This window comes from Symphalangus syndactylus, chromosome 1 (genome assembly GCF_028878055.3).
Source record: "Symphalangus syndactylus isolate Jambi chromosome 1, NHGRI_mSymSyn1-v2.1_pri, whole genome shotgun sequence".
NCBI lineage: Eukaryota > Metazoa > Chordata > Mammalia > Primates > Hylobatidae > Symphalangus > Symphalangus syndactylus.
In genome coordinates, this window is record NC_072423.2 from 141,057,565 (window position 1) to 141,084,252 (window position 26,688).

Below are 26,688 nucleotides of genomic sequence, written 5' to 3' on the forward strand. Positions count from 1 at the left end.
TGACTCTACATAATATTGGCATTGGCTGAGGGAGCAGTGCTGACAGATGGGGCAGGAGAAATTAGCAGACGCCAACAGAGACACAGCTTTGTCAAACACGTTAAGGAGGTTATCCCAAGGACAAGGACAAGCCAGTAATGGGCCTCATTCAGGGCATCACCTGCTCTGACTGCTCTAAGGGGAATGCACTGAGAGGCAACCAGACTGGAAGTGAGTTGAGCAGTTAGGAGTTTGTGCAGTAATCTGGGCAAGATATTTTCGCCTCCTGGAACCATGAGACAGCACTGGGGATGGAGACAGGTGGGTGAGTAGAGGGATGTTGAAGAGAGAGATGTGGCTGGGTGCAGCCGCTTACGCCTGTAATCCCAGGACTTTGGGAGGCCAAGGAGGGTGGATCACCTGAGGTCAGGAGTTCGAGACCAGCCTGGGCAGCAAGGTGAAACTCTATCTCTACTAAAAATACAAAATCAGCCTGGTGTGGTGGCAAGCACCTGTAATCCCAGGTACTCGGGAGGCTGAGGCAGGAGAACCGCTTGAACCCAGGAGGCAGAAGTTGCAGTGAGCCGAGATTGCGCCACTGCACTCCAGCCTGGCGACAGAGTGAGAATCCATCTCAAAAAACAAAAAAAAATACAGAGAGAGAGAGAGATCTGACAGGTCTTGGTGATCAATTTCATATATCCTGAAAAGGAGGATGGGGTGATGGTGGTCTCTGTATTAGCTAGGGTTCGATCAGTAAAGCAGAACCCTAGGCATTGTGGAAAAAAGGATTTATTGTTAAAATTAGTTTGTGGGAGAAGCTGGTCAACTAAACATCTGGGAAGAGGAGATGGGGCATCAGGGAAGCCCCCAACCAGTCAGTCTGAGAAGCCAGGGACATCCAGATGCCCAAGTTGGACCATGAAGGAGAAGCTGATGGGGAAGGCTAGAGGAAATGTTTGCTTCTGTGAGCCCAAAGACAGGTCCCAGCTAATAGGCCTGGGGCTGCTATTAGTCAGCAAGACCTGGAGCTGGAGGAAAAGCTGGAGGCAGAGTAGTGGGGAACAAAGGACAAGCAGAAACCTGCTAGGCACTTCAGCATCTGTGGGTGAACTCATTGGATGATGATAGCATTCCAATATAAACCCCTAAGTTTTAAATATTAAGATTCTCTTCTTGGCCAAATTTAACCTGGAACCACACAGGAAAAGGGATTCTCTGAGACGTTCCAGTTAAACTAAGTTGATGATCAAAGAAGAGTCTGGAGGGAAGGTTAGTGAGTTCCATTTTGAACATGTTGACTTTGATACCTCTTCAGGGAGATACCTAGTTGACAGTTGGGCTTGTCCAAACTTCTTCAGCATTCAGGCAACCTGCTCTAGGACTCTTGTTCTAACTCAGCCTTGGGGTGAGGGAGTGGCATGCGGCTGTGGATTAAAGATTTAGGAACTAAAGATATTAGTCAGGAGTCAAGGCAGGGGAAATAATTGTAAAAGGCAGTCCAGTCAAGATCTACGACTCTCAGGCCGTTACTTGAGACAGCAAGATGGGGTGGGCAGGCTCTACAGAGCAGATAGAGGAGGTGTCCTAGAGAGATGGCCTGAGGTGCTGGAACACTGGGTGGGCAGACATCCCATCTGTACAGTAAGGATAGTCTCCTAAAATGGCTATTTGAAAGTGCCACAACTTATAAAAACAATTGATAGTCACTCCTTTTACATTTTCGTTTCTACTACATAGGGATAAGACAGTTTATTTATTTATTTTAAAGACAGGGTCTCGCTCTGTCACCCAGGCTGGAGTGGAATGGCACAATCATAGTTGACTGCAGCTGACTGCCTCAAACTCCTGGGCTCATGTGACTCTCCTGCCTCAGTCTTCTGAGTAGCTAGGACTACAGGTGTGTGCCACAATGCCCAGCTAATTTTTCTTTCCTTTCTTTTTTTTTTTTTTGTAGCGACGGAGTCTCGATATGCTGCCTAGGCTGGTCTTGAAATCCAGGCCTCGAGCAATCCTCTTGTCTTGGCCTCCCAACGTGCTGGGATTACAGACATGAGCCCCTGCGTCCAGCAGTAATACATATATATATACATGTATACTGGCGATATATATATGTATATATATATATGCAGAGAGAGAAACGAAAGACCTCACATATTTATTACTGAATCCAGCCAACCAGTGCCTTCATAGCACACACAGAGAGAAAAAATCTAGTCCCAATAAAACATGTCCAACTGTCCAGATAGTGGTAACATTTTCAGCTTGATATGGTAAGGTGGTCGTGACCTTCACACAACATAAATATGTGTGCCATCTCATGAGGAATTCCTTATAGACCCGGCTTGCTTCTTCTCCAATGTCTTCTTTTGAAGTTCTACTGATTTTATTACCAGTTTTCAATCAAATCCACTGGGGAATGGGACGATTTTGCTTTTGTTTCTTGGCCAAGAAATGCTTAATCCTGAAAGTTTTGTGAGAAGACATGGCGAGAAGCAGAGTCAAGCACACACCACGACGGCGGAGAAAGGAAGAGTAAGTAAGAGAGTATATTTAACAAATGCTCCTTCTTTCAGACATTCCAAAGTTTACTTCATACAACTTGTGATGTTATTGCTTTACAGTCCTTCTGAATCATAAAGTGAGTTCTGACTGAGGTTCCAGGTGATGTAGTGAACATTCCACACAGGGAGCTCTACCAAGTCAGGGGAATGCCCACCACCACTATCATCACTATCGCCACTACTTCTGCCACGGCCATCACGTTCACCTCTACTTCCACCATCACCATCACTACTCAAGTTGGAGAAATAGAGGCCAGGGGAAGGGGATAAAGGGAGGGCAAAGAAAGGTAATTCCAAAGGAACATGAACACCAATAATGCTTTAAGGTAAACTTTCTTAAATCTTTTTTGGATAATAAATATAGCCAATGAATAATTATATCTACAGTATTTTTTTCCTCTACTTTCTTTTTTTTTTTTTTTTTTTTTTTTTTGAGACGGAGTCTCGCTCTGTTGCCCAGGCTGGAGTGCAGTGGCGCCATCTCGGCTCACTGCAAGCTCTGCCTCCTGGGTTCACGCCATTCTCCTGCCTCAGCCTCTCCGAGTAGCTGGGACTACAGGCGCCCGCCACCACGCCCGGCTAATTTTTTTGTATTTTTAGTAGAGACAGGGTTTCACCATGGTCTCAATCTCCTGACCTCGTGATCCGCCCGCCTCGGCATCCCAAAGTGCTGGGATTACAAGCGTGAGCCACCGCGCCCTGCCTCCTCCACTTTCTTAATTATCAGATGAAACCTTGGCTTCCTATTAAACTGTGTACTTTGAAGAGTGATATATCCCTCTACCTTATACAAAAGAGGAATTCCATTCCTCTCTATACTCTTATTCTGATGTCTTTACAGTTAATTAATTAATTAACTTATTTTATTCATTTATTTTTTGAGACAGAGTCTCGTTCTGTTGTCCAGGCTGGAGTGCAATGGCGCGATCTCGGCTCACTGCAAACTCCGCCTCCAGGGTTCAAGTGATTCTCGCACCTCAGCCTCCCCAGTAGCTGGGATTGCAGACGACTGCCACTATGCCCAGCTAATTTTTGTATTTTTAGTAGAGACAGGGTTTCACTATGTTGGCCAGGCTGGTCTTGAATTCCTGACCTCAAGTGATAGGCCCGCTTCAGCCTCCCAAAGTGCTGGGATTATAGGTATGAGCCACCGTGCCCTGCCTATTTAATTTGTTATTATGAATGAACGAACATATGAATGATGCAATACATTCTAAGAATGGCCCATGTGGGATAGAGCTGTATTATGGCTGTCCCCAGCATATGGAAAAATGAAGTTCTGATATAAGTAATTGACTTCAGATCAAAACACAGTATTGCAGTGCCTTATATATTGTCCCAATAGTCCATCAAGGCCCATAAAACTGCATCCTTTATATGAATATTACCAAAAAATAGCAATTAAAATATTTTTATATATTTTGGCCAAAAGCACTCAAAGGCCTTGACAGATCCAGTTTCTTCCCCTACTTCTCTGCTTACCTGTCCATTTCTTTTGCTGGGTCCTCTTGCTCCCTCTGCCAGCTAACTGATCATTCTCTTGGATATGCCTTGGACCCCTTGCTAGTATGTCTCAGCTGTGAGTTTTCCTAGGTCATTTTCTTAGGTCTTGTTACACCATTCCTAGCCAGGTGAAGGGCTAGGTTTCCAGTTGGGTACAATAATGGGGCTTTGTCCTTGACTCCACCTGACCTGTTTCATTCTGTTATTAATGACCTGGATGAGCATATGGACAGCACTGCAAACTTTTCCCCTCATAGCTTCAAGGGCAGGGTGCATCCTCATCCATCTGTGCATCTCAGCACCTTGCACAGTAGCTGGCCTATTGTAGGTATTTTAAATTTTTATTTATTTATTTATTTATTTTGAGACGGAGTTTTGCTCTTGTTGCCCAGGCTGGAGTGCAATGCGTGATCTTGGCTCACCACAACCTCTGCCCTTGGGTTCAAGCGATTCTCCTGCCTCAGCCTCCCCAGTAGCTGGGATTACAGTCATGCACCACCATGCCCGGCTAATTTTGTATTTTTTAAGTAGAGACGGGGTTTCTCTATGTCAGTCAGGCTAGTCTTGAACTCCCGACCTCAGGTGATCCGCCCGCCTCGGCCTCCCAAAGTGCTAGAATAACAGCGTGAGCCACTGCGCCTGGCCTATTGTAGGTATTGAAGAAGTGATTGGATTAGACTGTTGAGACTGAAGTATTTATGGATGAGTTGATATGATTTGGAGATTGGCATTAAAATACTCCAGCAAAAATTGTGATAAAATTAAATAACATAGGCTGGGTGTAGTGGCTCACACCTGTAAATCAGCACTTTGGGTGGCTGAGGTGGGTAGATCACTTGAGTTCAGAGTTCAAGACCAGCCTGGCCAACATGGTGAAACCCCGTCTCTACTGAAAATACAAAAATCAGCTAAGCATGGTGGCAGGCACCTGTAGTCCCAGCTACTTGGGAGGCTGAGGCGAGAGAATTGCTTGAACCCAGGAGGCAGAAGTTGCAGTGAGCCCAGATTGCACCACTGCACTCCAGCCTGGGCGACAGAGCAAGACTCCGTCTCAAATAAATAAATAAACAACTATATGGGAGGGCCGATGCAGTAGCTCACACCTGTAATCCTAGCGCTTTGGGAGGCTAAGGCAGGGCGGGTGGATCACATGAGGCCAGGAGTTCGAGACCAGCTTGGCCGACATGGCGAATACCCATCTCTACTAAAAATACAAAAATTAGCCGGGCGTGGTGGTGCACGCCTATAGTTACAGCTACTATGGAGGCAGAGGTGGGAGGATGGCTTGAGCCCAGGAGTTCTAGGCCACTGCACTCCTGGGTGACGGAGTGAGGCAACATACAAGGAAGATGCAAACACTACGCCATTTATATCAGGGACCCAAGCATCCTTAGATTTTTGTATCCATGAGTGGAGAGGGTGGTCTTGGAACCAATCCCCCACAGATACCTAGGGACGATGTATATTGTTTTGCTTTTCCATATTCAAACTTCCTGTCCATGACCTAGTATTTACTGAAAACATCAGATTTTAGGGTGGTATGCAAAATGGTTCCCTACTTGCCTTCAGAAAATATATTTATTTGTTTGTTTTTGTTTTTGAAACAGTGTCTTTCTCTGTCGCCCAGGCTGGAGTGCAGTGGCTTGATCTTGGCTCACTGCAACCTCCACTTCCCGGGTTCACACGATTCTCCTGCCTCAGCCTCCCGAGCAGCTGAGATTACAGGCGTGCCATCAGGCCCATCTAATTTTTGGGGTACTATTAGTAGAGACAGGGTTTCACCATGTTGGCTGGGCTAGTCCCGAACTCCTGACCTCAAGTGATCCACCTGCCTCGGCCTCCCAAAGTGCTGGGATTATGAGTGAGCCACTGCGCAGGGCCAGAAAAGATCTTATATTCAAATTTATATTTGGAAAGATAGATAAGATAATTACTATTGGGGCTGGGGTTTGTTGCCCAGGCTGGAGTACAATGGCTTGATCTCAGCTCACCCAACCTCCACCTCCCTGGTTCAAGTAGGGTGGGAAGACAGAAACATTCTTTTGTTTTCTACTTTGTATCCTTCTGCATTGAACTTAAGAACATGATGATGTATACCTTTTATAATAAAATATATTTCATTATTATTATTATCATATTGTCATTTTAATTAAATGGGTTAATTTCTTATCTAACTACCAACAATCTATAGAATATCAATACATATTTGGTTGTTGAATATCTGTTTCTGAGATGTTTTAAGTACTTAGAGGCTCCAAGTATTCTTAGTGTCGTAGGCTCCATCCCTCATTACTCTGACACATTAAAATGTACCCATCTCAAATACAATTTATATATGAATTGAGTTGAAGTTGACTAGTATTTGTAATGTCACATTTCATAAATATTTATGGCTGGGCACAATGGCTAATGCCTGTAATCCCAGCACTTTGGGAGGCTGAGGCAGGTGGGTCACCTGAGGTCGGGAGTTCAAGACGAGCCTGACCAACAGGGAGAAACCCTGTCTCTACTAAAATTACAAAATTAGCCAGGTGTGGTGGTGCATGCCCGTAATCCCAGCTACTTGGTAGGCTGAGGCAGGAGAAACACTTGAACCCAGGAGGTGGAGGTTGCGGTGAGCCGAGATTGCGCCATTGTACTCCAGGCTGGGCAACAAGAGTGAAACTCCGTCTCAAAAAAAAGAAAAAAGAAAAAAAAAAAAAATATATATATATATATATATATAAAGTTACTTTATTTATTTATTTTTGAGACAGGGTCTCGATCTGTAGCCTAGGCTGGAGTGTGGTGGCGCAATCATGGCTCACTGCAGCTTCCACCTCCCAGGCCCAAGCAATCCTCCCACCTCAGCCTCCTGAGTAGCTCAGACTACAGGCATGCATACCATCACACCTGACTTTTTTTTTTAATTGTTAATAGAGATGAGGCCTCACTATGTTGCCCAGGCTGGTCTCAAACTCCTGACCTCAAGTGATCTCCCTGCCATGGCCTCCCAAAGTGCTGGGATTACAGGTATGAGCCACTGCACCCAGCTAACTTTGATTTTTATCAAGTTTTAAAATATTTTGTAACCAAAGTATTTTTTTTTCTGGTCTCTAACTTTTCATAGGCCCTTGGAAATATCTCATGCCCTAGAAATTGTGCATGAAATGGGTAAAAATGGCCCCAGGTGTTGAGTACAGTCCTAGATGTTTCTGATAGGAGGGGGTATAAAACGATGCCTGCTTTCCAGAAATGTATCATACAGCTCTACATCTTTTCTTTCCTATCCTCGCCCCGTACCTCTTCGTAGTAGTTTTTTTAAAAATTCTGTCCTTACTATCAATTCTTTTTCTTATTCTGCTGGGTTTTGGCATAATCCATTCATTTTCTTGTGAACCCTCTAATTAGAACACAAGTGTTTTAAGGCAGACGAAATGCAGTACAAAAGTAATTACAATCATGCATCATTTAACGATGGGGATACTTTCTGAGAAGTGCATCGTTAGGCAATGTCATTGTTGTGTGGACGTCACAGACTGTACTTACACAAACCTAGATGGTGCAGGCTACTAACACCTAGACTATATGCTATAGCCTATTGCTGCTGGGCTACAAACCTGTACAGTGTGTTACTGTAGTGAATACCGTAGGCAGTTGTAGCACATGGAAAGTATTTGTGTACCTAAACACAGAAGAGGTACAATAAGACATTGTACAAAGAATAAAAAATGCAACATTTTAAAATAGGGCACTTACCATGAATAAAGCTTGCAGGACTGGAAGTCCCTCTGGGTGTCAATGAGTGAGTGGTGATTGTGAAGGTCTAGCACATTATTGCACACTACTGCAGATGTTATAAACCCTGTACACTTAGGTTACACTACACTTATAAACAATATTTTTTCTTCAATAATAAATTGATCTTAGCTTACAGTGACTTTTTACTTTGTAAACGTTTAAATTTTTAGAACTTTTTGATTCTTTTGTAACATTTGGCTTAAAAGACAAACACATTGTACAACTGTACAAAAAGTACTTGCTTCATATCCTTATTCTAGGGGCTTTTTTCTGTTTTCAATTTTTTGATTAAAATTTTAACTAAAATTTTAAATTATTTATTTATTTATCTTTTGAGATGGAGTCTCACTCTGTCACCAAGGCTGGAGTGCAGTGGTGCGATTTCTGCTCACTGCAGCCTCTGCCTCCTGCCTCCTGGGTTCAAGCAATTCTCCTGCCTCAGCCTCCCAAGTAGCTGGGATTATAGGCATAAGCCACCAGGCTCAGCTAATTTTTTGTATTTTTAGTAGAAATGGGGTTTCACCATGTTGGCCAGGCTGTTCTTGAACTCCTGACCTCAGGTGATTCGCCCGCCTCGGCCTCCCAAAGTGTTGGGATTACAGGTGTCAGCCATCGCGCCCAGCTAAATTTTATTTTTATTAAAAAATTTAAAATTATTTTTAAATTTTAAAACTTTTTAGCCTTTTTTTAAAAAAAAAAAAAACTAAAATACACACCTTTTCCTACATACACAGAGTTGGGATTATGACTGTCTTTCACCTCCACATCTTGTCCCACTGGAAGGTCTTCAGGAGCCATAACACGTAGTTGTCATCCATGTTAACAATGTCTTCTTCTGGAATACCTCCTGGAGGGCCTGTCTGAGGATGTTTTACAGTTAATTTTTTTTTAATATAAGGAGTTCACTCTAAAATAACAATAAAAATTGTACTATCATAGACACATAAGCCAGCCACATAGTAATTTATCATTATCAGGTATTACGTTCTGTACATACTTGTATTTGCTATACTTTTTTTTTCTTTTTGAGATGGAGTCTTCCTCTGTCACCCAGGCTGGAGTGCAGTGGCACCATCTCAGCTCACCGCAACCTCCGCCTCCCAGGTTCAAGCAATTCTCCTGCCTCAGCTTCCTGAGTAACTGGGACTACAGGCACCCGCCACCATGCCCAGCTAATTTTTTGTATTTTTAGTAGAGACGGGGTTTCACCATGTTGGCCAGGTTGGTCTTGAACTCCTGACCCCATGATGCGCCCACCTCGGCCTCCTAAACTGCTGGGATTACAGGTGTGAGCCACCGCGCCTGGCCTAATTTTTGTATTTTTAGTAGAGACGGGGTTTCACCATGTTGGCCAGGCTGGTCTTGAACTCCTGACCTCAAGTGATCCGCCCACTTCGGCCTCCCAAAGTGTTGGGATTACAGGCGTGAGTCACCGTGCCTGGCCTTGCGTTTGCTATACTTTCATTTGACTGGCAGCACAGTAGGTTTGTTGACACCAGCATCACCACAAAAATATACGTGACATGTCGCATTTTATGACATTGAAACAACAATGATGTCACTAGGCAATAGGAATTTTTTGGCTCCATTATAATCTTTTGGTACCACCATTGCATATGGTCCATCATTGCCTGAAACATCATTATGCAATACATGACTCTATGTCCATATTAGAAATCAGAATCTCAGGTCTCAAATATATACTTTCACATGTCTAAGGTAAAATACTGTGCTGATCTCTCTGAGCATTTGCTTAGATGTCTAGCTGACTTTTTGGAATTTTTGCCTAATTTATTTCAGGCAGACACAGGTCAATCACCAATTAATTGAGTACTTACATGTTTTTTTGTGGAATATGACTCAGAATATTTAATCCTAGGCTTATATAAGATTGTGAGGAGCCAAATCAAATTGCAATGATAATAGCCTACTTGAAAGGATTTTCACTGCATCGTCCTGGCATGTGAATATCTTTCATCCTGTTTGCAGAGTGTTTTGGAAATCAAGAGAATGGAATATGAAAACATCAACATTTGATTCAGATGAGGATATTCTACTTTTACCCCAAAGAAAACGTTTTAGAAAGAAAAAGTCAAGACCAGTGAGACACACCAAACGCCATGAAGAGGAGAAGGTCTACGAGCAAAGGACCACGTTACCCTGTTGCGTATGCAAGCACGAAATTGACCTAACTGGTATTTTTCTCCATAAGAAGCAACATGTAGCTCTGGCCACGCTGGGTTTCCAGTGGATGGGTGGAAAGAAACCACAGCCCTCCGTGATTGCTGTTCAGAGACAGTTCATGATTTCTAAACTATTGTCATCTTTTATGTTCACTGAAAAAACCCTACAGAGCATTAATAATGCTTTTGAGCTGCTTTGGAAAAAACAAATACCAGCATACTATAAGATTTTTGATAACATTGACAGGAGTGTCTTATATTCTCAAAAAATATGTCATCTATTAATTAAAGGAGTGGGCATTTGTGAAGACAGGAATTCTACATGGAAAGCTGACATGAATGATAAATTCACTGTAGTGAGTAATTTTGGTAATAAACCTAATGTGTGTTTTTTTGGTTTGTTCGATGGACATCATGGTGCCTCAGCGGCAGAGTTGACATCAGTGGAACTCCCAGTTTTACTTCTCCATCAGCTTTCCAAATTTGATCCTTCTTACCAAATGACAACTGATGAGCAACAAATAATCAATTCCTTTTACACTGTGTTTAGAGAAGAATACACAGCAATAGAAGACCTCTTTTCTGCCATAAACAAAACAGAAGCAGTGAGGTGTGAGTATGAGGACATACACAAAGCCTTTGCAAAAGCATTTTGGAGAATGGATAGGCTTTTACGTCTTGGAAGAAAAGAAGTGTCCAGGGTTCAATGGAGTGGCTGCTCTGCGGTTACTTGTATATTGGAAGGCAAACCTAAAAGTCCTTATGCTCATAAGAACTGGAAAAGAAAAAATAACCGTGATGGGCTGGCAGAGAGCTCCCCTTCCCAGGAGATGCCAAAAATAATTTCTGGAATATTACATGTTGCAAACACTGGTATGTACATTGAATAGCACCAATTAACACCTTTATGTTTTTGGTTCCTCGCAGCAAAACTCCTCACGCTTCCAGAATTTTTTGTGGTCTATTATTTAGTGACTTAGTACCTAGAAACTGCATTGATCAATATAAGAAACAACAAATAACCACAATTTAAATGCAGATTGCAGGCACAAAAATAATTGTAATTATTTTTTAAAGAGCCACAGATATGATATAATGTGACAAATATGTTAAATTTTCCCAAAGGGGTAGCAATAGAGTTGTTGATAAGGGTGAAAAGCGAAGGTACTACATATGCCTAAATCTGAACAAAATTAAAAACATTTTGTACACTTCCTTTTTTCAGAAAAATGGAAAGTTGTTTGCTCATTGTTAGTGTAGTTGTTTAAATTGGTCAGTTACTCTGATAACTGTATTTGCAATAGGTCATTCTCATGCTCACTGGCCAAGTAGCGTCTATTTCATCTCAGAGAGAATAACAGTTCATGCCTCAGTTTTATGAGCATGTATTCTCTCCTTTAAGAAGTTACCTGTATTGTATAAAAGTTATTTCAGGAAGTTTAGGAATTTGCCAAAATGGAAAGCTCAGAGATAAAACTTTTTAGCAAAATTGACATGAGTTCCACACTGAGTTCCACGAGATACTTAACTACAGTTCTACTACGCTTTTCATAGATAGAATTATCATTAATGATAGTGTCCACTTACTGAATATTGAATACAGAGTAATTTCCCCATCTAGTCTTACAATAACTTTGATATCTAGTGATATCTAAGTATTGTTAACCCAATGTTTCAGATGAGAAATTAAAGCTAAAAAATGTGAGATAATTTGTTCAAGGTCTCAGAAGTAATAGGAATTGGAGTGGAAATCAGTCCTACCATATCAGGTTACCTCTTAAGCGGATTGTTTCCAAAGCCTGAGGAGGCTGGGCCTCAGCAAGTGGGACTTTGTGGCAGAGACAGTGTTGCAAGGCCAGATAATCCCAAAGAATGCTACAACGAATGTCAAGGTGCCAGAAAGTCAGCCTGTTTCTGATCCAGCCTGGTTCTGAGCCTAAAATGTCAAGGACTCCAGACTAAACAATACCAAGAAAGCTAAGTGCATGTCCACTGCCTCACAGTCTTTGTCATTTCTCAGGCTCTGTGCTGAGGTTTCAAATAGTTCATAGACATAATCGTTACAGATTTAAGGCCAATCTGTGAACTGACCCATATCCTTGGAATTGGGACCCCTATAGAAGATATCATTAATTATAAGAGTCTTTGTAAAATTAATATGACAAATTATGACGTATTCAATAAGTGGATACTGTCATTAAATGTCTAGACATGGCTGGGGGTGGTGGCTCATGCCTGTAATTCCAGCACTTTGGGAGGCCGAGGTCGGTGGATCACCTCAGGTCAGGAGATTAAGACCAGCCTGGCTAACATAGTGAAACCCCGTGTCTACCAAAAATACAAAAAACAAAAAAAAATTAGCCAGGCGTGGCAGGCGCCTGTAATCCCAGCTACTCCGGAGGCTGAGGCAGGAGAATTGCTTGAGCCTGAGAGGTGGAAGTTGCAGTGAGCTGAGATCACACCACTGCACTCCAGACTGGGCGACAAAGCGAGACTCCATCTCCAAAAAAATAAAAAATAAAAAAATGGCTGGGCGCGGTGGCTGACGCCTGTAACCAGCACTTTGGGAGGCCAAGGCAGATGGATCACGAGGTCAGGAGATCGAGACCATCCTGGCCAACATGGTGAAACCCTGTCTCTACTAAAAATACAAAAATTAGCTGGGAGTAGTGGTGCATGCCTGTAATCCCAGCTACTCAGGAGGCTGTGGCAGGAGAATGGTGTGAACCCAGGAGGCAGAGGTTGCAGTGAGCTGAGATGACGCCACTGCACTCCAGCCTGGTAACAGAGCAGGACTCCGTCTCAAAAAAAAAAAAAAAAGTCTAGACACACTGCTGATTGGTTGGTTCTAATCTCCAGGTCAAACAGTTGGATTTAATTTCCAGGCCTATACAATGGTGCTAAACTGTTTGCATCTAGCCATGCTGCATTTTAATAGAAAGACACATGGGTGAAAAAAATTCAAATTGTAAAAGAGAGAACCTGAGGTCATGATTTAGCTACAAAAGTACTTCTGTAAGAAAGACCTTTAAATGACTTTCAGCCGTAAGAAAAAAATTTTACACAAATTTTTCAAAAATTATTTTGTATTTTATAGAACAGAATTAATTATAGCAAGGGAATTAGGTTTCCTTGTTTAAAATTCATAACATATCAATGTCATCATTAACTCTAGAATTTAAAAAAAATTATTACCTTATAATGAAATATGAGTTCAATAATGAAGCCATTGAATACATGTTGAATTTGTGCACATAGAAAAAGGTACTGCCAAACTCACATTTTTAAAAAAGTGTTCATCTATTTTATTGATACATAATAACTGTAAATATTTATGGGGTACATGTGGTATTTTGATATATGCATATAATATGTAATGATCAAATCAGAGTATTTAAGATATCACCTGAAATGTGTATTATTTCTTTGTGTTGGGAACACTTCAACTCTTCTAGCTATTTTAAGATATACAGTGAATTATTGTTAACTATAGTCACCCTAATGTGCTATCAAACACTAGAACTTATTCCTTGTCTCTAACTGTATGTTTGTACCTTTTATTTTTTTTTGAGACAGAGTCTCACTCTGTTGCCTAGGCTGGAGTGCAGTGGCGCAATCTCGTCTCACTACAACCTCCAGGGTTTAAGCCATTCTCCTGCCTCAGCCTTCTGAGTAGCTGAGATTACAGGTGCATGCCACCACGGCTGGCTAATTTTTGTATTTTTAGTAGAGACAGGGTTTCACCATGTTGGCCAGGCTGGTCTTGAACTCCTGACCTCAGGTGACCCACCCTCCTCTGCCTTGCAAAGTGCTAGTATTACAGACGTGAGCCACGCGCCCGGCCTAATTTTTGTATTTTTAGTAGAGACAGGGTTTCAACATGTTGGTCAGCCTGGTCTCAAACTCCTGACCTTGTGATCTGCCCACCTCAGCCTCCCAAAAGTGCTGGGATTACAGGGGTGAGCCACTGTGCCCAGCCTGTTTGTACTTATTAACCAACTTACTTTATCTCCTCCTGCCCCATCCGCAACATTTCCCAATCTTTGGTAACCACCATTCTGCTTTACCTCATTGAGATCGACAATTTTTAGGATCCACATATGAGAGAGAACATGCAATGTTTGTCTTTCTGGTCTGGCTTATTTCACTTAACATAATGTCCTCAGTTCCATCCATGTGGCTACAAATGACAAAACTTTCTTCTTTTTCATGGCTTAATAGTATTCCGTTGTGTACATATACTACATTTTCTTTATCCATTCATCTACTGATGGACATTAAGTTGACCCTGTATCTTTACTATTGTGAATAGTGCTGCATAAAACGTGGGGGTGCAGTTACCTCCTTGATATCCATTGGCTGCATACTCAGTAGTGGGATCTGCTCCCCATGACTCAAATATCTATCAGACCCCATCTCTAACATTGTTGATAAAATTTCAACATGATGTTTGGGGAGAACAAAAATACATACCATAGCAGGGCCTTTATTATGTTGAGATATGTTTCTTCTGTGCCTAATTTGTTGAGAAGTTTTATCATGAAGAGATGTTGAATTTTTTCAAAAAAATTTTTGGGGCATTTATTGAGATAGTCGTATGGTATTTCTCCTTCATTCTGTTGGCAATGTGTCATATTTATTTTATTTTTAATGCTGACTCTATTACAAGTCGTCACGGTGGGCTATTTATCATACTCAGTAATGGGATCTGCTCCACATGACTCAAACATCTATCAGAACCCATCTCCAACATTGTTGATAAAATTTCAACATGATGTTTGGAGGCAACAAAAATACATACCATAGCAGGGCCTTTCTTATGTTGAGATATGTTTCTTCTGTGCCTAATTTGTTGAGAAGTTTTATCATGAAGAGCTGTTAAATTTATCAAAAAATTTTTTTGGCCATCTATTGAGATAATCATATGGTATTTCTCCTTCATTCTGTTGGTAATGTGTCATATTTATTTTATTTTTAATGCTGACTCTATTACAAGTCGTCACGGTGAGATATGGGGAAAAGTTTTCAATTAGCAATAATCACAACGTGGCTAAACCTCACTGGCTATGATATTGCCTCTGCACAAAGCTTCACATTTATTGATTTCTGTGTGAACCATCCTTGCATCCCTGGAATAAATCCCACTTGATCGTGGTGCTTTTTTTAAAAAAAAATATGTTGTTTGATTCAGCTTGCTAGTATTTTGTTGAGGATTTTCACGTCTACAATCTTCAGGGATATTGGCCTATAGTTTTCTTCTTTGTTTTGTCTTTTCTGATTTTGGTATCCAGGTAATGCTGGGCTCATGGAATGAGTTGAAAAGAATTCCTTCCTCTTCAATTTTCTGAAACAGTTTGAGAAGAATTGGTGTTAATTCTTTTTTATAAGTTTGGTAGAATTCAGCAGTGAAGCTATCTGGTCCCGGGCTTTTCATTTGGGGGACTTTTTATTACTGACTCCATCCTGCTACTTGTTATTGGTCTGTTAAGGTTTTCTATTTCCTCCTGGTTCAATCTTGGTAGGGTTGTGTGTGTCCACGTGTTTATCCATTTCTTCTAGGTTTTCTAATTTGTTAGGGTATAGTTGTTCAGATAGTCTCTAATGATTTTTGTTTTTCAGTGGCATCTGTTGTAATGTCTCCTTTTTCATTTCTGATTTTTTAGGGATTTTCTGTCTTTTTTCTTTTTTAGGCTAGCTAATGGTTTATTGACTTTTAAAATCTTTTCATAAAAACAACCTTTTGTTTTATTGATCCTATGTGTATTTTTTAGTGTCTATCTTGGTTAATTCTGCTCTGATCTTTATTTTTTTTCCTTCTATTAATTTGGAGTTTGGTTTGTCCTGGCTTTCCTAGGTTCTTGCAGTGCATTGTTACGTTGTTTATTTGGAGTTTATTACTATAAATTTCCCTGTTAGTATCACTTTTGCTGCATCCCATAGGTTTTGGTATGTTATATTTTGATTTCCATTTGTTTCAAGAAGTTTTCGATTTCCTTTTTAATTTCTTCACTGACCCTATGATTGTTGAGGAGCATGTTGTTTAATTTCCACGTATTTGTACAATTTCCAGTGTTCCTCTTGCTATTGATTACTAGTTCTATTCCACTGTGGTATGAAAAGATACTACTTTTAAAAAATCATATATTTCTCTAACTTTTGAACAAATGGCATACAGTTATAATAACTTATATCCATGCCTGCTAATTGCAACATCTGTGCCATTTTGGAGTTGGTTTCAATTGATTGACTTTTCACTTATCATGGGTGTTATTTTCCTTCTTATTTGCGTGCCTCGTGTACTAGTTTCATAAGGCTGCTGTAACAAATTACGACGAACTTGGTGGCTTAAAACGGCAAACATTTATTCTCCCATGCTTTGGGAGGCCAGATGCCTGAAGTCAAGGTGTTCACAGGGCCATGCCTCTTCTAGGGTAGAATCCTTCCTTGGGTCTTCCAGCTTATGTTGGCTCCAGGCATTCCCTCACCCACAGCTGCATAATTCCAGTCTCTGCCTTGATTTTCACATGGCATTTTACTGTTCCGCTCATGTGTCTCTACTCTGTGTATCTCTTATAAAGACATTTCTCATTGGAATTTGGGCCCGCCTGGATAATCCAGAATGGTATCATTTTGAGATCCTTAACTACAACCGCAAAAACTTTTTTTTTTTTTTTTTTTTTTTGCCAATAAGAACACATTGACAGGTTGTGGGTGTTAGGAGTAAATGTGTGTTTTTGGATATATGGTCTTCAGCTTTGTTTTGGGATGAAATTACTTGGAAATAGTTTGATCCTTTTAGATCCTGTTTTTGTAATTTATCAGGCAAGTCCAGGGCAGTGTTGAGTTTGGTCTAATTATTCTCTACTACTGAGGCAAAACATTCCTAAGCATGCTACCTAATGATTCACGAATTAATATCTTTTCAGTCTGGCTGATTGGAACAGGAATTATCTCCAGCCCTATGAGTCCTCAGCAATGCTCCCTCTAATCCTTTTCAAATGTTTCTTTTCCCAATGTTGCGGAGTTTCCTCACACACACGTATTCACCAGTACCCATCTAAACACTTGAGAAAGACTCACTTGAGAAAGACTCTTGAAAGATATCTGGAATTCTCTGTTCCTCTCTTTTCTCTCTGGTATTCTGTCCTCGGCAAGCTCTAGCTGCACTGGTTTCCCTGGACTCTTGGCTCTGTCTCTTCAAAACAGATGAAAGTGTAAATCCAGTCACTGTTATTGTATCTTGACCAGAAAGATAAGAAATTCCATATAATGTATGGTTAGGGGAATTATTTGAGAGATGTGTCATCCAGAGTATTGCATTTGCTCCTGCCTGTTGACACTATCAATATGTACTAAGTGATCCATTTGAGGCTTTCAGACTACAAATACATGAAGTTTGGTGGTTTCACATTCTGTTTTGCAGAGATTGGGTATTGTTATGTTGCCCAGGCTGGTCTCGAACTCTTGGACTCAAGTGATCCTCCCATTTAGCCTCCCAAAGTGCTCTGATGCTTTGATGAGCTTTAATCTTCTAATGTATTAAACATGTGATTATCCTTTCCTCACAGGATTACAGATGTGAGCTACAATGTTAAGCCAGTTCCAAGTTCTTTGTAGCTTCCTTTCTTCCCTCTTTCTCTCTTTGGCATAATTTGAAATAGTCATTTTTTCTGTAGTCTGTGTGGTGGCAACAGGCATAGGTTTATTTTTGGCTCACTGTTTCGGTGAGGCCATCGTCCTTTGGGGTCCTAGCTTTGTTGTGGTGAGCCATTTAGTCTTCCCCATCTTGGACAAGCCCTAGGTTTTCTCTCCTGTTTCATAAACCTGTGATTTTTTTTTTAAGACAGAATTGGGCCTGGTGCAGTGGCTCACTCCTGTAATCCCAGCACTTTGGGAGGCCGAGGTGGGTGGATCACAAGGTCAGGAGGCCAACACGGTGAAACCCAATCTCTACTAAAAAATACAAAAATTGGCGGGGTGTGGTGGTGGGCACCTGTAATCCCAGCTGCTTGGGAGGCTGAGGCAGAGAATTGCTTGAATCCAGGAGGTAGAGTTGCAGTGAGCTGAGATCGCGCCACTGCACTCCAGTCTGGGTGACAGAACGAGACTCTGTCTCAACGAGACTTTGTCCAGGGAAACAAACAAACAGTCTTGCTCTGTTATCCACACTGGAGTAGAGTGGCTCAATCTTTACTCACTGCAACCTCCACCTCCCGGATTCAGGGTCCAAGTGATTCTCCTGCCTCAGCCTCCCAAGGAGTTAAGATTACAGGCATGTGCCACCATGCCCAGCTAATTTTGTTTTATGTAAAGACGGGGTTTCACCATGTTGGCCAGGCTGGTCTCAAACTCCCGACCTTAAGTGATCCACCTGCTTTGGCCTCCCAAAGTGCTGGGATTATAGGTATGAGCCACTGCACCTGGCCACTTTGTGAAAATTTAATGTGGATTTGGCTCAATACATGGTCTCAGGTAAAAGCTGGTTTCTGCTCTTAATATACCTGAATTTAGTCATTATTCATCTTGAGTATTTTGCACTTTCTGCTATATTATCCAGGATATTTACTTGTTCTCAGTGGAAGGGTCAATCTAAGACCCAGACTGCCTCATTACTGCTCTTTTTAATATTTGAGTGCTTTAGTGTATCTGTTATTCCAATATCTTTATGTCTAGATTGTACATTTGTTAATAATTCTTTTTAATGAGGCCCTGTAAACTACTTTTGTTTCTAGTGTCCTAGCTTTCTGTCTCATAAGTTCACAGTAGATTCAGAGAGCAGGCACAACTTTACCATTTCACAACTTTACCCACTATTTCTCTATTATTCTTTTCCTTTTTCTTTTGAGATGACGTTTTGCTATGTAGTCAGGAGCGCAGTGGTTATTCTTAGGCTCACTCAGAGGATACCACACCCTGGAACCCCTAGCCTCAAGCAGTCCTCCCACCTCAGCCTCCCAAGTAGCTAGGCCTTCAGCCTGCGCCACCACAGCTGGCTATCACAATTTTTAAATTGGTGGCCACCTGAAACCCACTTCTCAAGATTGCCATGTCACTCCTTTCATCTAATCTTCAAAATCTGTGAGGAAAGGATAATCACATTTTTAATATATCAGAAGACTAAAGCTCATCAAAGCATTATACGAAGTTATATAACCAGTGAGTGAGCCAGGACTCCAATCTTTCAGGCTTGAAGTCTGGTTATTTCAAATGAACAGTACTAGCTTTCTCCTGTTTTTAGGATGTCTTCATTTTTATGTGGAACTTTCTGTCTTCATTCATCACTAATGCTGTATTTGCAGACCTCAGTTGTCTTTCTTCTCTAGATGTGATTGTTTCCATGGGTGTGAAAATGTGTTCATTTGGACTAGTTTAATAAGTTGTTTTTAAAATTATCCCCACCCCTACCGTTTTCCCCTAAAGTTTAATTCAACTCCAGAATCTCCTTCAATTTTGTGCAGGGAAAAAGCCAAATTCTTAACACTGACATTTTACAGACCTTCCCTTCCCCCTCTCCATTTTTTTTGACGGTGGTGCTGAGGAACTCTCACGTTTACAAACCTGATTCTGAGAACACATTCAACAAATATTTCACACATAGTTGAGACTTGTGCGTAATATAGTTAGGCTTTAGGAGTACAATGGTGAGCAATGAACAATGGACATGAGTTTCATGATCATACATCTATAAAACAGAAGGACATTTTGAACATCCAATGAAAGCTAGTTCAACATGAGTAAGGGTCTTATGCTAACCATTCTTAGGAAGTCACAAAGCTGCTGTCCATGCATAAAATTAAACAAATTCAGCCTCTTTTGCTGAAACTAAAGCACTGAAGAAAAACTGGATATAGACTGTTTCCCCTAACCTTATTTACATGCAATTCTAATTTACTTATGCTCCTTTATAATTGTAATTTTTCCTTTCCCCAGTAACAATTTCAATTTTTCCCAAGTTCCAAGTTACCACTGCTTACTGTCTTAAGCCTGTAATTCTACTTCATGTTTTCTTATAATTCTTTTATAAATGGGTCTGAAATGAAACATTTGTCATTTCCCCTCAATTTCTTTTGAATAGCCTACCTGCTTTTCTCTTCTTGGAACACTATATAACCTCTAAGTGTCTACCTCTTAAATTAGCTTATTGAGTCTCAGAATAACTTTGACAAATAACACCGCAGGTGAAAACCTGTTACTTAGTGAAATAGTGACCTAATGAAGGCCACACAGACAAAAGTTTGGGGTTAAAGTCTGCCTGTCAGGCTCCTAAATCCTTCCACTCCCCATACTGTTTTTCTACACCAAACTGTCCTTATTACCCCAGGCAACGTTGTGCATCCTAGGTGTGTTTTTATTTTTCCTGCTTCACCCATCACGTATATAGGTATGTCTTTTTCTGACCACCACATAGAGTTTCTTTTCCTTTTCTCTCATTCTTTCTTTAAACTCTCTTGTTCTAATCAACACTAAGTCACCTTTCTGGCTTTATCTGAGAAAAATGTTGATATTGCCTACTCAGCTCTAGAATTCCCTGGTTGGGATTCCAGAGTTCACTCTGTAAGTTTACTGGACTTTTCCTTTTCACAAAAGTTGGTGATAACCCACTAATTGCAGGAGGCAGCCACATCATTACCCTCTGCATTAAGAAACACTTTACCTGACTATGCCGCTTTAAAAAGGCTTGAGCATCATCTCAAAGCAGCTCTTTTTAATCCCCAAGATTATTGTTCCTGAACACGTTGCTCTTCCAGTAATCCTGTTCCATTTTTGTTCTGATAACATTTTCTGAAGAGTGCAATCTCTCCAAATACTGAAAGCTGTTACCTTTGTCTAGGAATTCATTTATGCTTAGATTAAAATTGTGTAGTGGTCTTCAACACAGTTCATTGCATGGTTAGCTGTTCGCATTTCCTCCAAACAGATGTTACCAAGATACTTTTTTAAAAGCCAAATTGACCTTTCTCTTAAACTATTGAAGGCTGTTTCCTCTCCACTTCTCTGGACTATGTGGACATAACAGTGATATTTAATAATCTTCCTCTACTTGCAGTGAGCCGAGATCGTGCCACTGCAAGTAGATCGAGACTCCTTCTCAAAAAAAAAAAAAAAAAAAAAAAAAAAAAAAAATCCTTCCTCTATTTTCCCATCTTCATGGAAACCTTTTGTTCATTATCCTGTTCAAGCCTTCAGTTTAATACAGCACTTGACTTCAAACACCCTGTTTGTAGCTGATAGCATATGCCACTCATTGTTACAAAAGGAAACTATTGACTCTGCACATCTAATTTTTTAGTTCATTCCATTAGTAGTCTTCCTGATGAATCTTACTTAACCTCTACTTCCTGGGTTATATACACAAATAGTTAAGAAACGCTGGCCACTTCTTCTGCTTCACTTTTTCTTTCCTTCATGCACCATTCACACAGGTAAAGAATGTGCTGCTGGGTGCAGTGACCGGCACCTGTAATCCCAGCATTTTGGGAAACCGAGGCGGGAGGATCGCTAGAGCCCAGGAGTTTGAGACCAGCCTGGGCAACATAGCGAAAGCCTGTCTCTATGGAAAAAATGCAGAAATTAGCCAGGTGTGGTGGAACATGCCTTTAGTCCCAGTTCTCGGGAGGCTGAGGTGGGAGGATCACCTGAGCCCAGGGAGGTCAAGGCTGCAGTAAGCCATGATCATGCCACTGCACTCCAGCCAGGGTGACAGAGTGAAAACCTGTCTCACATTATCTCCCTTTTTAACAGGTAGGGAAGAACTGCAACCAGGATTTAATGTCCTTTCTCCTAGAATATTTTATTGTGCTGAATCCCAAGGATGTTCACAAGTAATAAAATGGGCCAACATGGTATGTCCCACTCTGTAGCACAGGAAAAAAAAAAAAAAAGGCAAATAGTGCATAACACTACACTTGTCAAGCTCTCTACAGAGGTAACTAAAATAAAAATAACCTGTTTACCATCCTTCCATTGTAAGTACATATTTCTATTAAATTCTTTTCAAATCACATACTAGGAAAATAATGCTTTTTCTTTTTGCTAAATGGCCTTTGACTTGCCACATGCAAATAAACATTTACAAAGTCAATGGATTTGACTATTCTGAGCCAAACTATGTCCCTTTTGTTTTCAGAGCTATGGCCACACAATCCATATGTATGTACGCACGTAAAAATTTTTTGAATTTAAGAGGTACTGAAACATATGTACTAACAATTCCATTTACTCAGTTGGCACATAAGTGCCACTTCATGTTGTCTTGCTGATTCAGTAATAATTTATAATCCAGCAAACGTCAAGATTTTACTGACTTATGTTCTGCAAAATCTAAGTCGAATAATCAACAGTAAGACAAGTTAATACACAATATTCATAACCAAACTATAAAGAAATGAGGGGCCATATAGCCTTTAGAACTACTATGTATGTAAAGTTTCCAAAATATTTTTCACAAACATCATCTTTTAGTCCCAATCCAGTAGCTCAGCTATTAAAAATTCCTATTACATAAATGAGACAACAGTTTATGTCTATTATCTGACACTAATGCTTTACCAATTTAGGCTTTTTGTGAGAGAGTCTCACTCTGTCACACAGGCTGAAGTGCAGTGGTGCGATCTCGACTTACTGCAACCTCCGCCTCCCGGGTTCAAGCAATTCTTGTGCCTCAGCCTCCTGAGTAGCTGGGACTACAGGCGTGCACCACCACGCCCGGCTAATTTTTGTATTTAGTAGAGACAGAGTTTTGCCACGTTGGCCAGTCTGGTCTCGAACTCCTGGCCTCAAGTGATCCTCCTGCCTCAGCCTCCCAGAGTGCTGGAATTACAGGCATGAGCCACCACACTGGCCACCAATTTAGGCTTTCCAACTATACTACTATACTAGTTGCATGGACCTCACCCTTTTTTCTTTTTTTTTTTGAGAGTCTTGCTCTGTCACCCAGGCTGGAGTGTAGTGGCATGACTTCGGCTTACTGCAACCTCCACCTCCTGTGTAGAGGCGGTTCTTGTGCCTCAGCCTCCCGAGTAACTGGAATTACAGGCGTGCATGTGCCACCATGCCCTATCGGGGGAACCATCCCCAATATTTCACGTAGGTTCTTTTCTATTTCCCTAAGTGTCAGTCAGTCTCAGAAATAAAGGAAAAGAGTACAAAAGAGAGAAATTTTAAAGCTGGGTGTCCAGGGGAGACATCATACACCAGCAAGTTCTGTGATGTCCCCCAAGCTGCAAAACCAGCAAGTTTTTATTAGTGATTTTCAAAGGGGCAGGAGTGTACGAATAGGGTGTGGGTCACAGAGATCACATGCTTCACAAGGCAATAAAATATCACAAGGCAAATTGGGGCAGAGTGACATTGCAGGACCTGGGTGAAATTAAAATTGCTAATGAAGTTTCGGGCATGCATTGTCATTGATAACATCTTATCAGGAGACAGGGTTTGAGAGCAGACAACCGGTCTGACTAAAATTTACTAGGCGGGAATTTCCTCGTCCTAAAAGGCCTGGGGGTGCTACAGGAGACCAGGGCTTATTTCATCCCTTATGTGCAATCGTATAAGAGACATTCCCAGAGCAGCCATTTCAGAGACCTCCCCCTAGGAATGCATTCTCTTTCTCAGGGCTGTTCCTTGCTGAGAAAAAGAATTCAGCGGTATTTCTCCTATTTGCTTTTGTAAGAACAGAAATATGGCTCTGTTCCACCCAGCTCTCAGGCAGTGATACCTGATGGTTATCTCCCTTGTTCCCTGAACATCGCTGTTATCCTGTTCTTTTTCAAGATGCCCAGATATCATATTGTTTAAACACACATGCTTTATGAACAATTTGTACAGTTAATGCAATCATCACAGGGTCCTGAGGTGACATACATCCTCAGCTTATGAAGATGACGGGATTAAGAAATTAAAGACAAGCATAGGAAATTATAAGAGTATTGACTGGGGAAGTGATAAATGTCCATGAAATCTTCACAATTTATGTTCAGAGACTGCAGTAAAGACACGCGTAAGAAATTATAAAAGTATTCACTTGGGGAACTAATATATGTCCATGAAATTTTCACAATTTAAGTTCTTCTGCCATGGCTTCAGCTGGTCCCTCCGGTTCAGGGTCCCTGACTTCCCACAACAATGCCCGGCTAATTTTTTTGTGTTTTTAGTAGAGATGGGGCTTTGCCATATTGCCCCAGCTGGTCTCAAATTTCTGGCTTCAAGTGATTTGCCTGCCTCAGCCTCCCAAAGAGTGGTGATTACAGGTGTAAGCCACCATACCTGGCCTTGGACCTCAACCTTCTAAGCCTAAATACCTAAAAAACTGTGGGCCTAGAATTGAACTCCTCCTGCAAGCAACTAAATGATCCCAGGTACAGTATCATATTTAAAACCAGAATATTCTATGTAAATTTGGCATCCTATTCCAGGAATTTTAAATCTCAAAGATGTTATAATATTCAAATATCATTAATCCCATCTCAGAACAGTTTAATAACTTTCTATAAATCACAAATGATTTAATATCAAGAAAAACAATATGTAATTATAGGTAATTTTAAAAATATGTAATTATATTCCTAAAAACTTGAGAAAAATCAATTTTTCCTAACAAACTAAAAAAATTCAGTGGTTCTTAAAAAATACACCAAAAAAAATTACAGTAATATATAACCACCTTCCAGTCTGTTCAGATCATGTTTAAACTGTAAGATTTCAATGAAGCACACCATCATGGATTCATTTGAACCACGAACAAACTACAACCAACTTTTAAGATTTCAGTTTCCAACCAAAGGGTTTCACGTTGGCTGCCTATTATTCATATAATACATTAATAACGTATTTCTTCACAGGAACGACTGATTTTTTTGTGTTTTTTTTTTTTTTTGAGGCAGATTTTTGCTCTTGTTGCCCAGGCTGGAGTGCAATGGCGTCATCTCAGCTCACCACAACCTCCACCTCCCGGGTTCAGGCAATTCTCCTGCCTCAGCCTCCCGAGTAGCTGGGATTACAGGCACGTGCCACCACGTCTGGCTAAATTTTTGTATTTTTAGTAGAGATGGGGTTTCTCCATTTTGGTCAGGCTGGTCTTGAACTCCTGACCTCAGGTGATCTGCCCACCTCGGCCTCCCAAAGTGCTGAGATTAAAGGCTTGAGCCACCACACCTGGCTGACTGACCTAATTTTTAAAATCTACACATTATAGCAACCTAGTTAAGACTAACAATAATAGTGACATTCTAATTTTTTCATCACCCATGACCTAAGTACATTCAAGTTTTAACTTGTACTGGTTACACAACTGTCATTCTGTTTTTTTTAAAAAATCAAAGTTTGTGTTTTAAATTGAAAAAGCATTTATCTTAAAACATTTAAAAATCTGCTAGATGGAATATATGTTGGTTATAAAAAAGTTCAACTCATGACTCTCCAATATGAGCAATATTAAGTCATTTCATTTAAAAATTTAGAAGTTACTTTGCATTATCTGTAATGTTAATACTAAATGTAATAGTTTTAAACACTAAAAGCTGCTTAACAATGAGGGATAAATTGACCTGTTTGAAATCTGTATTTACTGTAAATCATTCAGTAGTAATATATTACACATATTTAAACAGTACTTTTACATAGCCTGCTTTCTGTTGCATTGAAACACAGAATTTACTAAAGTTAGCAGATTTTGATACAATTGGTTATCTCTAGGATAAAAATTTCTTCTTTTAAAAAATAATCTTTTAGGTAATGTGCAAGCAGTCTTATGCAGAAATGGGAAAGGTTTTTGCCTAACCAAAGAACATACTACACGAAACGCAAATGAAAGAAGAAGAATACTTCAGAATGGAGCAGTCATTAGTTCAAATGAACCATATGGGCTTGTAGAAGGGCAAGTAAAAACTACACGAGGACTTGGATTTCATGGAAATCTCAAGCTGAAAAAATCCATTATCCCAGCACCACAAACTATTTCTGTCCCTATAGATGACCTATGTCAATTCCTTATTTTAGCTACTAATGGACTTTGGGAAGTTTTGGATAAAGAGGAAGTCACTGCCCTGGCAATAACAACATTTCACATGTATAAAGAAACATACTGTTCTATCATACCTAACAAATCTCCACCATCCAAAGGGCCTCTGATTTTTTCAACCAGTGAACCAAACCTTCCTAAATCACAGAGTAATATCCATGTATTGTTTCAGTATAAATCTGTATCTGAAGTATGTGTGTCAACTACAAATTCCAAAGAAAATTTATCCAATTCAAACTATTCTAAATACTGCATTTACAACGCTGAGAATGTAGAAACATTTCCACCAGAAACGACTCATCGTAAACCTTGCAGTGAAAAAGTAACTGACAGACCAACTAGTGTAAATGGTGTGGCAACAAATGAAAAAGAATCAGACACTAAGAGTTTCTATGAAGGTGCAGCTGAGTATGTTAGCCGTGAACTTGTAAATGCTGCTTTACTGGCTGGCTCCAGAGACAACATTACGGTTATGGTAATATTTCTCAATGGAAGTGAGTATCACCTTCTGACATAAAAAATAAAGTTCCAATTATCCAGAGCATCAAAATATAATACCATAAAGCGATTCTTCAATGATCCAGATGTTAGGATGATTCATCAATACCATGCAAATAATTTTATGAACATAGTAAAGAAAATATAAAAGCGGATACTAGGT

At 40.5% G+C, this 26,688-nt stretch overlaps 1 protein-coding gene and 1 pseudogene across 1 annotated transcript; one reads left to right on the forward strand and one right to left on the reverse strand.

Moving 5' to 3' along the window:
• Nucleotides 1-2,628: 2,628 nt before the first annotated feature.
• PP2D1 (protein phosphatase 2C like domain containing 1) lies at nt 2,629-26,673 on the forward strand. Its single transcript, XM_055286249.2, has 3 exons — nt 2,629-2,869; nt 9,816-10,882; nt 25,739-26,673. Exons 1-3 carry the CDS (start codon nt 2,847-2,849, stop codon nt 26,542-26,544), a joined length of 1,896 nt encoding a protein of 631 aa, XP_055142224.2. The 5' UTR covers nt 2,629-2,846; the 3' UTR covers nt 26,545-26,673.
• Nucleotides 14,968-15,099, reverse strand: LOC129461083 (uncharacterized; annotated as a pseudogene).
• Nucleotides 26,674-26,688: the final 15 nt, after the last annotated feature.